The sequence below is a fragment of the Medicago sativa genome, chromosome 4, assembly GCF_051527215.1.
Source record: "Medicago sativa cultivar Bolivia chromosome 4, Bolivia_mono, whole genome shotgun sequence".
NCBI classification, from domain to species: Eukaryota; Viridiplantae; Streptophyta; class Magnoliopsida; order Fabales; family Fabaceae; genus Medicago; species Medicago sativa.
This window is the reverse complement of record NC_140752.1, coordinates 37,261,255-37,274,606: the sequence shown is the minus strand read 5'-3', so window position 1 is coordinate 37,274,606 and position 13,352 is coordinate 37,261,255. Positions and strand designations below refer to the sequence as shown.

Sequence of the window (13,352 nt, the reverse complement as noted above, 5' to 3'; positions counted from 1 at the left end):
CATGTTTGCTTGGCGACGAGCAAAGATTAAAGTGGGGCGATGTGATGACAAAAAATTATATAGGATTTTTAGTCATTTTTAGAGTCAAATTAGAATAAAAGTATTAAGTTTTATTACAATCCCTCCTCTTATAACATATCTTTATACTATAAAAACAATCATTTGGGCACTGCTTCAAAGATGGATGAATATTGAAATCTTCAACATTCATAGAACATAAATATTTAATATTTAAGTTCTTCATGTATAACAAATCTAATTAATTACTTGTGCAATCTTTCAGTGATGCATCACTATTGAATTCTTCAATAATTCACAGAGAATAAAAATAGAGTTTTTAATTTCTTGAAGAACTATACACAATCAAATCAATTCTTTGTGTATTTCTTTATGGATGCATCACTATTTAATTCTTCAGGAATTTATGGAGGATAAAAATTGAGTTTTTTAAGATTTTCAGGAACTATACAACATATTTAAACAATAAAATTAAGACTTTTGAATTCTTCCGAAACTCATAAAGAATAAAATTGTGGCTTTTGAATTCTTTTGGAATTCATAGAGAATTAAAGGATGTATTACTTTTGAATTCTTCTTGAATTCATAGAGAATAAAATTGAGTTTTCCTTTTTTTTTTTTAAGTTTTTTAGAAACTATATAATATAATATCAGTCCTTATGCAATCCTTCATCTATGCATGAATATTCATATGAAATAAACAAAAACACTATTAGAAAACAATGCGCAAGTCCCATGAGCATAGCTCAGTTGGTAGAGATATGCATTGACCAAAAGGTACATGCAAGGGTCGGGGTTCGAACCCCTGACACCCCACTTATTCACTTTGAAAAAGGTGAATTCTAGCCACTAGACTACTTGACCAAAAAAAAGAGAAAACAATGCGCACAAATCTATCTATAAGGCTATGGTTTCAATCGATGAAATTTCAACAGTATACCTTTAATCATGAATACAAAATGAAATTTCAACAGTATACCTTTAATCATGAATACAAAATAATAGATCAAAGAAGGATTGCATATATCCTTAGTTGTTTAGAGCATGATGCTAATAACGTATTATGAAACTCTCTAAATAGAACAAAAAATAGGAACAAGAATTGAGAGAAGGGGAATAGAGGAATAGAGAAAATATTATATATTCATAAATGTACATTTATGTTACATATAAGCTCTATTTATTTATTTTTTATTTTTGATAAATATGAACTCTATTTATAGAAATGACATTATCCTTTCCAAAAAAAAAAAATTACATGATGATAATATAATATGGTCACCAATGAACGTCCACTTATTTATAATTTATATATTATGCACTGCTCCTACCAATTGAGGTAAACTCACACAAACTATTATTTATAATATTAATAACGGTGGATTCTAGGGTGAGGGTCCAATTAAGTCCCTCACCAGTGTACCACTCATCTTGACCCTTAGATCAAATAAGCACATACTATCTGATTAACTGTTGCCACACATGATTAGCTTCTTTTTTCTATTTTTTTAGCACTCTCGCTCGCTCTCCACAGCCTGGACAATATCCATGAATGCTTCAAATGTTCACCAGAAACATTCTTAGAAAACCAAACTAGACTGTTAAAAAAATCATTAAATGGGTGTTTCAGATTGATTCTTCTGTGGATAATTTGTGGGAAGAAAAAAAAGGGTTTTGAGAACCATCAGCCAAGAAATTACTTATGAATAACTTCCTTCCACTGCTTTAGTTCATTGTTCTGGTCATGTATATACAAAATTGAACCTTTTTAACTACAACCATGTTGACCTCAAAGCATTGTTTAAGTCACAATTGTTTCAACAAATTAAAACAATGAAATCTGTTCTCACGCCAAGATTTAGAAGAGCCCTAAATTTTATTTTACCATTTAAGCACCTTGCGAGTAAAATCAATGACAGGGACATGATGGAAAAAGTACAGTTGCAATTTTTTTAAAACATCCTTATCATTATTTTGTTGAAAAAAAAATCAACCCTATTATAACTTTGAATTTTCCTATGAAATCTTTAGGGTGTGTAATGTTGTAAATGCAATTCTCCGACGGACTTTTTTGGTGGCAGTGTCATGGATAGTGGTTGGTGGTAGTTCACTGGATAGTGGTGCATTTGGGTGAGGCTTTGAGACAGAAAACAAAGAGAGAAGAAAGATTGAATGTAGTGTTGTGCATAGTAAAATAGCTGGATGCGTTGGATCTAATGGTCAAGATGAGTGGTACACCGGTGAGGGATTTAATTGGACCCTCACCCTAGAATCCACCATTAATAACGGTAAGAAACTTACTAAAATATATATGGGAGACTTTTTGCGGTTTTTTTTTGGTGGTGGCCGGATTCGAACCTCAAACCTTGCATATATTATGCATTGTCCATACCAACTGAACTAAGCTCTCGAGAAAAGACTTTTTGCGCTTTGCAGTTACTATATCTTTTCAACTTCAGAATCATTTAATTTATTAAATTCAAGACTAGGATAATCATTGTGTTCATTTCACAAAGACTGCTATTTTAGCACTTTTTGCTGAAAATATTGTTGAAATTACGTACACAACAAAGAGTGAGGAGGGAAAGGGAAGATTCGCAATTGCTTCTGCACATGTGAAATGAACCCCATTAGGGTTTCGATCAATACAAAAAAGTCAACACCAAAATTAACTTTTTTTTGTTAATCATAATGATAGGCCCACTTCTTTTACTTTTTTGTTACAAAGATTAACTTCTTTTTTACCCCTACAAAAAACAATCACCATTTTTTAAAGGATAATGCTAACCGATGTCCTCAGGGTAATGGTTAAGGAAACAAATATTTTAATCTTGCATCGGAACTTGTGCATTCAACTCTTCAAAATTTTAAAAAGTGGTATTTTCAATTTAAAACTTTCTTTTTTGGGTTTCCTTAACCATTGCCCTAAGGGCATCGGTTAGCATAACCGTTTTTTAAATTTGTAATTTTGCACTGCTGGAAAAAATAAATACATCGATTTGGTGTTTCTTTCTTTGCCTAGCATCCAACAAAAAATGCTTCATCATAAAGATACAACTACTAGCTGTTGTACATTGTTTTTATTCGGAAAATGCTTAATACTTTAGACGAAAAGAAGCAATAATAGCTCTCTTATTTTCGTTGTTTGAACTTTAACTTGCTCCCATAATTGGTACTGCTTAGTTCTAATTGAATTCTTACAAAACAGTACTAGCAATCTTGTGTTTGCTTCTATTTGGATATTTTCTTAATTATTATTCTTCTTTTTCATTTCTAGAATCTTATCAAACTGTCTGAAATAATAATATTATTGCAAAACTAGTATTATTATGAGAGTTAAATATGATGAGAAATAGTCACATAAGTTCTAACTCATCTGACAAAAATACCAAAATTGTTAAGCCAAACGTTATGACAGAAGTTCAAACCCGAGACTTCTATTTAGTGTGTGAGTTTATGATGACTTTGTAATTTTATCTATATAAAAAACAATAGCATGAGAAATCATGCCAATTTCTTTTAATAATTATGTGGCATATGTTAATACATGGTTGCATAATTGCTTCAGGAAAAAGTTACTGTACTACTATAAAGTTAGATTTATGAGTATATTGTATATTAATAGTCTAGCATGTGCTTGAGATTTAAGAGGAAAATGAAACATGTTTATGGAATATTCAAAAGGAGCAAAGTAATCTTTATCAATTGGCACATGGGATGGGGGACAATGGATACTTTGGAAGGTTCCTTTCGCTACTGCTTTTTAACGAGTGCCTCCGGAGTCTTTTTAACGAGTGCCTCCGGGACACTCTCATTCCAAATAAAGTAAGTATTCTATAAAAATGTCAAAGTTTCCAATTTCTAATGCATTTTATTACACAAGTTTTCACAAAATGTTACTACCATTTAAAGTCCTTAACTAATGCCCCGGGGCACTAGTTAACATTTCCCTAAGAAATATTCCTCGAAAATAGCATACCTACCTATATTTATTTATTAATGCTACCTAGTTTATTGTAAACATTTTTTTTTGGGATAAATAGTTGATGGTAAACAAGAAAGTTTTGGTTGGGCACATACCCAACACTTCAATTTTAGACACATATTCACATAAAACTAATAAAATTAAATAAAAAGTATTTAGTCACATCAATTGATATATTATAATTTTATTTTTCTTTAATTTTTTCTTGGTTTTGTATGTGTGCCCAAATATTTTTATTTGGGTTTGTGTCCAACCAAGATTTTCTCATGGTAAACATGATGAAAATGGACTCTACTTTTGAGATATCCATGCATTCTCGTCATCATCAGTGCATTGGTTACCGTTGGATTGGATTAAAATCTAACACTTCTCAAAACATGTAGATTTTATTTTTTTTCAAAATTTAAAATATCAAGTTTGAAATTTGGAATATTTTGATTTGTCAACGTGTTGAATGCGTACATTCTCATAACATCGTCACTGCAAGTATTATGCATTATTGATCTAGGAATCTTAACATGTGTTTGGTTCATATTAATTTGCTTAAAAATGGGATAAATGTAAAAAACGTATTGAATAACAAATGTTACTATGATAACTGTTATGTTAGTATTGTCTGCTTTATCAGAATTCAAACTCATTTAATCTATTAACTTAACCAAATAAACTATTCATCCTCCAGTTAAATGACAATTGACTTTGATTTGTGTATGTTCACGTAAAATTAAGTTGAACAATATTCGATGTTAAATATCATGTTTGAATGCACAATGGAATTTTCAAAAAAAAAAAAAAGTCAAATATATATTAAAACTAATTTTACATTCTAGAGAATCGTTTTATCTATCACAAGAGTTGACCATTTTTCAAAATTAATTTTTCTAGAGACATTTTTATTTTTCAAACTCAATTTATGTTTAGCATCACAATGGATGTACTAGAATCACCGTGTGTGACACACTCACCACAATACCAAATACATGCTTAATTTTGTTATAAAGGTAAATGAAAATGTTAAAAATATAAACAATTAGTTTTACATGTAACATTAGAGGTTGATTTTTTTTTCTTCATATATTAAAATTAATTACTTTAACCTCTAAACTAAATAGCTTGCTTTACAAATTCTAAAATCAACTTTTTGAAAGGGTTGCCCTTCTCAAAACATGATCAGCCGTTCTATATCTAAATCGGGATCAGGCACTTTAATTATGTTCATTGATAGAGTTATACGTGTTTGTCCATAGCACACTAGAAGATAGAGTGGAATGTTGACTATATTGAGCATGAATCACGGGTTCTCCTCTAAGAAAAGAAGCAAATGGTAGGTAGGAAGTAGGAACTAGACAAGGACTAAAGCTAAGTAGAGCTCAAGTTTAAGCAATTTACTAGTACGAGAATCACTTGTTAATTTAAAGACCGTAGGGTCAATTTCGTATTGGAAAATTTTAATTATTTTTGGGTTAAATATGTTTTTGATCCCTATAAATATACGAACTTTTTGTTTTAGTCCTCTTAAAAGTTTTTCATCACTATTTTTAGTCTCTATGAATAATCATTATTTTTTTTATAAGCAAGTTGAATTATTGAAAAGAGTCCTATGAATAATCAACCCCCTTTACAATAATACAAAATGGACTCGGTCCCTTTACAATGATCAGGGTCGGCCCTCGGGATGGGATGGGGTGCGACGACTTAGGACTTATATCTGTAGGGCCCAATATTTTTTACAAGGGGTGTATATAGCAATGCTAAGGTTATAGGTAGAGCTTATATAGCAAATCGTATTTGTGGGTCCAAATCAAAATCCTTATCTTGGCCCAACATTTTAAAAAAAGGAAAAAAAAAACCTTTGAAAATTGCTCTTCTCATTTAAGAATTGGTGATTCACACCCCAAAAATATTGTATTACCCCCAGTGATAGTTAATTGCCGCACGCTCCAAGCAGCAGTTAAATATCGGTCGCTAAATTCTCCCAGCGTCAGTTAGCTGCCACTAAGTTCTGGTTTATTCGAAAACAACAACAGTAGTTCTGCCATACTTCCTTGTCAAAAACAAAAAAAAAAACGAATTTTCTCCCTCCAAACACGAATTTCATCAAACTCAAGCAAATCAAGTTTAATTTCAAGCTCAACAACACGTAAGTATTCATTATCCTTTTGGATTGGTCTTATTGTTTTAAATGTTATATTTTTCTTGTTAAAATTTGTGAAATGTTAGTTTTTTAGGGTTGATAAAATTGCAAGATTTTTTTTATAATTAATGATCAAATACTTAGAAATTGGACTGTGAATGTTGATTCGAATAAGTTTGAGTGCAATGTAGTAGTTTAGAGATTGAAATAACACAAAATACCCATAAAGTATATGTCTCAATGAATTGTTGATTATTTTTTCATTGTTTTATGTTGTTTCGATATGCATGAGAGACTAAATAAGCAGAGACTTGGCAAAGAGACGATGACCTCCAATGCACGCAGACAGACACAGGTTACGAACCCTCCTAAAAGGGGATGTGATGTAGGAGTGGCATGGAGGAGACATCTCAGACAGGTGTGTCCTAGATAGTGGACCCCACCTAGCACTGTGAGGAGGATCATTACTACCACGCTGCTCAGGAGCGCTACGAGCAGCCACAATAGCACTACAAGCATCCTCAACAGTTTGAGGAGCCACACCACGAGGAGGAAGCTGAGGAGGCTGAGCCTTAGCAGCATTGGGCACCAAATTCTCTTCTCGAGGACCTACTGACTTGTCGCTTTTACCGTCGTTTGCTACACAAAACAATTCAATTATCTTCTAAAATTTACTAATATTTAAAGTATTTTCTTTTCATATAATAAATACTAATGTATTATTATGATTATGACAACGTATAGTTTCATCGTTATTGAAAATATTAATTAATAGAGGTATTGAAAATCTTAGTATTAATTAATTAATTAATTATATATACACACACACACACACCCCAACCTATTAGGCTTGGTAGGCTTATTTGTATGCTCAAATATGGCCTATTTAAGTAAATACTCCCTCCGGTCTCAAATGTAAGAAAATTTTTACTTTTTAGATTCATTCAATAAATGATGTATGTGGTCTATAATAAAGACTACATACATCATTTATTGAATGAACCAAAAAAGTGAAAATTTTCTTACATTTGAGACCGGAGGGAGTAGGCTTTTTCAAAAGCCTAAGCCTAAATCTTTTATGGTTATGCTAACAAGTGTCCTAAGAACATTTGGTAAGAATTTAAAAATAGAAATAATTGATAAATTTTAGATAGAAAAAGTTGCTTTTTGTTGTTTCAATGTCTTGAATGCGCAATTTCTAAAAAAAAAAAAAATCCACTTTAAACTTCGAAGCAGAGAGGTAGTACTTGTTAGCATTTCTCAATCTTTTAATGGAAAGATTAGGCCGAGTCATGCCTTAAATAGGCCAGGCTCTAAGCCCCATGTTGGAGGCCTGGCTTATTTCATTCCCTAGTTGCTACTCAATATTCTCCAGCTTATGATAAAGGTTCATCTTCTCATGGGAGAGGAGATAGAGGTGGAATAAATTTATATGGTAGAGGAGAGGTCCGAGAGTATGCACTATGCCAATGAAGATGATTCTCAATTTGTTACTTATGAAGAAGATAATCATGAATTAGATACAAGCAACTTATCTTTTACACCAAATCAACACAAAACTTTACTAGCTCTTCTCCAAGGTTCATCCACATTACCTGCTCATAATGTGAAACTTTTATCCTTGATAGTGGTGCCACAGATCATGTATGTTTCTCCAAAAAAACATAAAAAATAAAATAAGTGTATGAAGAGGATTCCACCAATACATATCAAATTACCAAATGGTTCTTTAGTTACAGCTTCCCTTGTTGGCACTATTGTTTTTAATCAGGATTTTTACCTTAATGTTGTTCTATACTTACCAAATTTTTCATTTAATCTCATATATATTTGTTTAAAAACTTACTCAAAGCATCAAATGTCAATTGATTTTTTTAAAATGATAGATGTCCTATACGTGACACTTACTCACAGAAGATGATTAGTGCAACTGAAATGAAATATGAATTGTATATGCTCACTAAACCTTTAGTTAGTCATCACTAACGGTTCCTTATGTTTGATTTTTTTTAAGGATCTTAACTTGTTTTGGCAACTTCTAATCTGGAGTTGAAGATTAATTTTTTTTTTTTTTAAGATTAATGTTCAGTGTTAGTAGCTAAACAAATAAAGGATGAAATTTACAAAAATTAAAAGAAACGTGTTTTTTTTTTCATATTTTTTTGTCAAAAAAATGTATTTTCGTACTTTGTTTTAAAAATAAACGAAATAAAATTTACAAAGTTACCCATGATTTGAAACATATTTTAAATAGATAGAATTGATTTCTAGTAAATAAACAAATGGGTGTAGCATGCTAATTTTCTTCCTTATATTTTTAAGTGGGTGTACACTAACATCCTCCTATATTGTTTAACTATTACGGAGGTAGGAACAAGATGGGGAACAGCCGATCTCCTTTAGAGATGAAGATCAAAATTTTAACCCCAATGAAAAACATGTGCGTATTTTTGCGGTGACTCAGAGATAAAGGTGACCCTAAACATGGGCGGGAGGAGCAGCCGTCTCGGGCACCATTTTTTCTAATGCCATCAAAATTATTATGTTACTTAGAACAACTTTAATGATGATCTCCATCAAAGGTTATTTTGTTGGTCCTACTTAACCATATCATCTTAGAATAACTCACCAAGTTTTTGCTTGTAATCATAAAAACCTCATTTTGGGTCACACAAATCTATTTACACTTACATTTTATAGGTTTGATATATATAAAATACTTTTATTGTTGGGGACCGTCACTTTAGAAAGGAACGATTATTACATGTCAGAGATTTTTAATGACAAACTTTGGTAAAAAAAGGTTAAATGGGTGATGACATGCTGGCAGACTCACTTGAAATCACGTCCGTTGGAGTTGTTTTTAGGCTTTGTTTGGGAGTTTGAAGAGGAAGTGAGAGCTTTGAGGGGTGAGAAATATAGAGAAAATTTGAAAAATCTTTCACATTTTTTTGAAAGAGTGTTTTTTTATAGAATGATAAATCAAAGCTTATGATTCATATATTTTTAATATTAAAATTGTTGAAGTTTAGGGTCTAACTCATCCTTACAAAACCGGCTTATAAGGTCAAGATTGCCTTCTCTATATAAACTCTTATCAAGAGTCTTATCTATCTGATGTGGGACTTGGGTTTTTTCCAATACACCCCCTCACGTCCAACACTCTTTGGGCTTGGTGTGTGAATTGGTAGGTGTCCCTTGAGAATTTGACAAGCTCTGATACCATGTTGAAATTTGGGGTCTAACTTATCCTTACAAAACTGGTTTATAAGGTGAGGATTGCCTCATCTAGATAAACTCTTATCAAGAGTCTTATCTATCCGATGTGGGACTTGGGTTTTTTCAAATAAAAATTAATTTAAAAACACATATTAAATTTGACGAATTCATATAAACCCTCTAAAACCCTTATCGAATACGATTTTTAGTTCCCCAAATAAGGATGATTTTTTACTATGAAGAAAAATTAACCCACAAAGCCCTCCTCACTAAATGTCATTTATTTCTTCCACTTACTCATTCTATTTTTTTTTCAAAACTCTCCCCTTCTTTCTCTTCTAAACTCGCAAACAAAGCATTGGTAGTTGGTAGTATATACATATATTTCTTTTAACTCGCTTTGATTAATTCTATTAAAAATATTCTTTTTATAAAACCTTATTTATGAAGGGTTTTTCCAACATGCGCAAAATGTTAAGAAGTTTAAAGTAGTAAGTTTATATTGGAACTTGTGTATTTTAGATTAAATATATAATTTTTTTAATAAACAATGTGGTTTTCAATAAAAAAATTGCTTCTTTCAGTATCCTTAACATGCGCAATATTGCACATGATAGACAAACCCATTTATGAATAGATCTTTAGCAATAAGAAATGTAAGAAAAAAATGACATTTAAATAATTAAAATAGCACAATTTTATTTATTAACCTAAAAATTTAGCACCGGCCTTACTCGGAGGTGGGAGAGGTAGAATCCACCCTGTTTCCTTACCTACGTGTGACCAACAAACGTGTCTTGCACACTTCCATTGTAGCTTGTTCATGAAAGCCAGCCGGTCCAAGTTGACCCAATTGCAAATTGTGCGTGGTTAGTCTCAAATTATGATAATCACAAAAGTTTATTTTATGCAACCTTTTGCAAACTTTGATTTAAGCAACTTTACACGCAAAACCAACACTATATGAGTTGGATTGTCACATACGTAAACATTTAATATTACTCCATGAAGATAAGGAGGAATTCAACTTGTTAACATACTTGTAGTCGAATACTACACAACAACAAGTTGATCATACTAATGAAAATTTTATTCTAGAAAAAGTATCATATGATTCATGATCACATTTGACCGCCGACAAATTAAAAACCGGGTATTTTATGTGGTTTCCAACACAAACACAATCCTCTCAAAAAAAAAAAAACACAAACACAAGTGTACTATCGCTATGTGTCGCGTTTAGAATGTTTATGCGTCGTAATTATATCAGATTCATTTAAAGAATTGACATCTTTTAACATACGTTGTATAAAATATATCGGTCAAATCGAAGTGTAAATTAAATCTCAGGGATCTAAGTATTTACCGCTTATGTCACACTCACATGTTAATTTCACCTAAGTATTTGAGTACTACTACTATTTTCAACTACTCTAATGAGTATTTTATTCTTTACATATTATCAACTCAACCAATTATTTTTTTAACAAGTGTTGTAGTATTTAAAACGAGTAAAAGAAACTTGTAATAAGACAGGAGCAAGTGGATTACACTCATCTTTGCTGGTTTAAAGATAAAGTCACGTAAACTTTGGGGTAATATTAACTAGTGCCCCCGGGACACTAGTTAAGAACCAAATATAGTATATATATTGCATTGGAAATTGCGTTGTCAATCCCTTAAAAGTCAATAAAGTGTCTTTTTTTAATTTAAAACTTTCTCTTTATGGTTTTCTTAACTAGTGCCCCATGACCCTAAACTTTGAAGTTATCATTTTCTATATATATTAACTAAACTTTCAAACGTTTTTGTCTTTGAATTCTAGTTGATAACACACACCCACCACAAATTTTTATACAACTTCTTTGTATTGTTATTATCCATGGTAATAGTCTTAGGACACAAATTTCTAAAACTCTACAACAATCTGGAGAATCACAACCACCACCACAACCATCATCACCATGAATCTCATGAGTCATCAGCATCCTTGAAGGCTTTCCGAGCCGAAGTTTCGAACCTGATTAACGAAATAGCATCAGATTCGAAACCAGGATCGGAAATCCTATCCTTATTTTGGATTCAAAAATGTCTTGGAATTTTACCCTTGATAAACAAGGCTTTTACAAAGTTTACTTTGGAGATAGATTATCCAATGAGTAAATGGGAGGTTGATTCCATTGAAGAGTATCTCAACTACAGTTTGTGTTTGTTAGAGCTTTTCAATTCAATTTCTTCTTCTCTTTCTCATCTTGAAAAAGCTAAGCTTTCTCTGATTCATAACTTGGCATTAGTATTTGAGAATTCACAATCTTTAGCTGCAAGTCATCATCATCTCAAAGCAATTCAACCAAGTTGTTTGAAAACAAAATTTGGCGAAGAGTTGTGTGAAAAAAGTCATAAAGTAAGGTTTTTAAAAGGTAAGGAATTGATTGTTAATGAAGCTGTGAATGAAATGAAGATAATTGGTTTCTGGGTTTGTGGAATCTTATTGTCTGGTTTGTGTAGTGATGTTAAGCCATATATTGAGGTTAAGAAAATGGTAAATGGGTTTGATGGTTCTTCAATTTTCACACTTGATTCTAAAATCAGTGAAGGGTTAGATGAGAAAAAATTGATCTTGAAGGAGATAAAGGAGGTGAATGATGCTGTTGATTATCTTCTTATTGCTTCTGATGAAGTGAAAAATGATGCAGCTAAGGAATTGGAGATAAAGGTGAACAAGTTTGTGGAGGTATTTGATGGTGTAAAAGCAGAGGTAGATGATCTTTTTTCTAAGGTAATGGCCCTAAGAACTGAGTTGATTGATCAACTAAGGAAACAATGCTAGAAATTTGTTACTTGATTTTCCATGTGAAGATTAATAGGTTATAGGTTGCAATGTTATTTTATTTTTTGATGTTTTTGAAATTTTAGGATTATTGTAAAGTAATTTTTTTATGGGGATTATTGTAAAGTCATGTAAATATCAAATACAAATGATTTCTTTGAACAATAGAGTGTGTAGTTGAATAATATCCGTAAAGAATAGTGAAAAAAACAATTCAAATGACTGCAAGGATCATTGTCGATGCCTTACATGCTGTTCAAAAGAAAATGACTGGACCATACACTAAAGCATGTATGTGTATTTTAAGTTGACAACCTTGAGCAAGAAGCTACAAACGAATTCGGATGACTCCAATTGCATCAGCAAGAAGAGTACTGGAAAGAGGTGAGGGACTATCGGAGCTCAACACCGATACTCCATGAAAAGCCGCAGCTCCTTGCTTAGCTAACCAATATGCGCAAAAATTGCCCTCTCTCAAGGTATGAAGGAAATTGAGATGCCAATTGAAGTTGAGGGACTTCCTAATATGCTTTACCTGAGAGGAAAATGGGTGCATATTTGAGGTGCCTTCAGAGATAAGGTCTAAAGTTGCCTGAGAATCAAATTCACATATCACATTACGATAGTCCACCTCCAAAACTTATTGTAAACCTAACACAATGGCCAAGAGATCAGTTGTTAGGCCACAAGAACCAAAAAATCAACCAAGTCATTCCTACTTAGAATTTTGTAGAGATGTTTGCAGGAATGAGTTCACTATACTTCCTTATTATTTCTCTCAAAATATGCACCAAATAATTGAGTACACTTCTGAACTATTATTAAGTTTTTTTTTGAAGGATTCTGCACTATTATTAAGTTATTTGTTGAATTATTCCCCAATCACAGAGGGAACATCTACTTATATATATAAGAAAGGAAATGTCCGTTGAAATTACCAATTTGCCCCTATGAGGGGCATTTTGGTAATTCAATTATTGGAAGTGGTTTTTTTTTTTTTTTAAGGTTTGGCCTATGAATTTCCATTTTTGCCCCTAACCAATTTTTTTAATTATTTTCTTATTTTTATATTTTTAATAAAATTTAATTATTTTCCAATTTTTATATTTTTAACTATTTTTCAATTTTTCCTCCCAAATTCAATTGTTTCTACATTGCTGTTGTGG

The 13,352-nt window shown here is 31.7% G+C and overlaps 1 protein-coding gene across 1 annotated transcript; it reads left to right on the top strand.

Annotated features, from left to right (window-relative positions):
- The first annotated feature begins 10,875 nt into the window (after positions 1-10,875).
- Positions 10,876-12,351, top strand: LOC146929153 (protein BPS1, chloroplastic-like). Its single transcript, XM_085701212.1, has one exon. The coding sequence runs from the start codon at positions 11,239-11,241 to the stop codon at positions 12,184-12,186; it is 948 nt and encodes a 315-aa protein (XP_085557338.1). The 5' UTR covers positions 10,876-11,238; the 3' UTR covers positions 12,187-12,351.
- Positions 12,352-13,352: the final 1,001 nt, after the last annotated feature.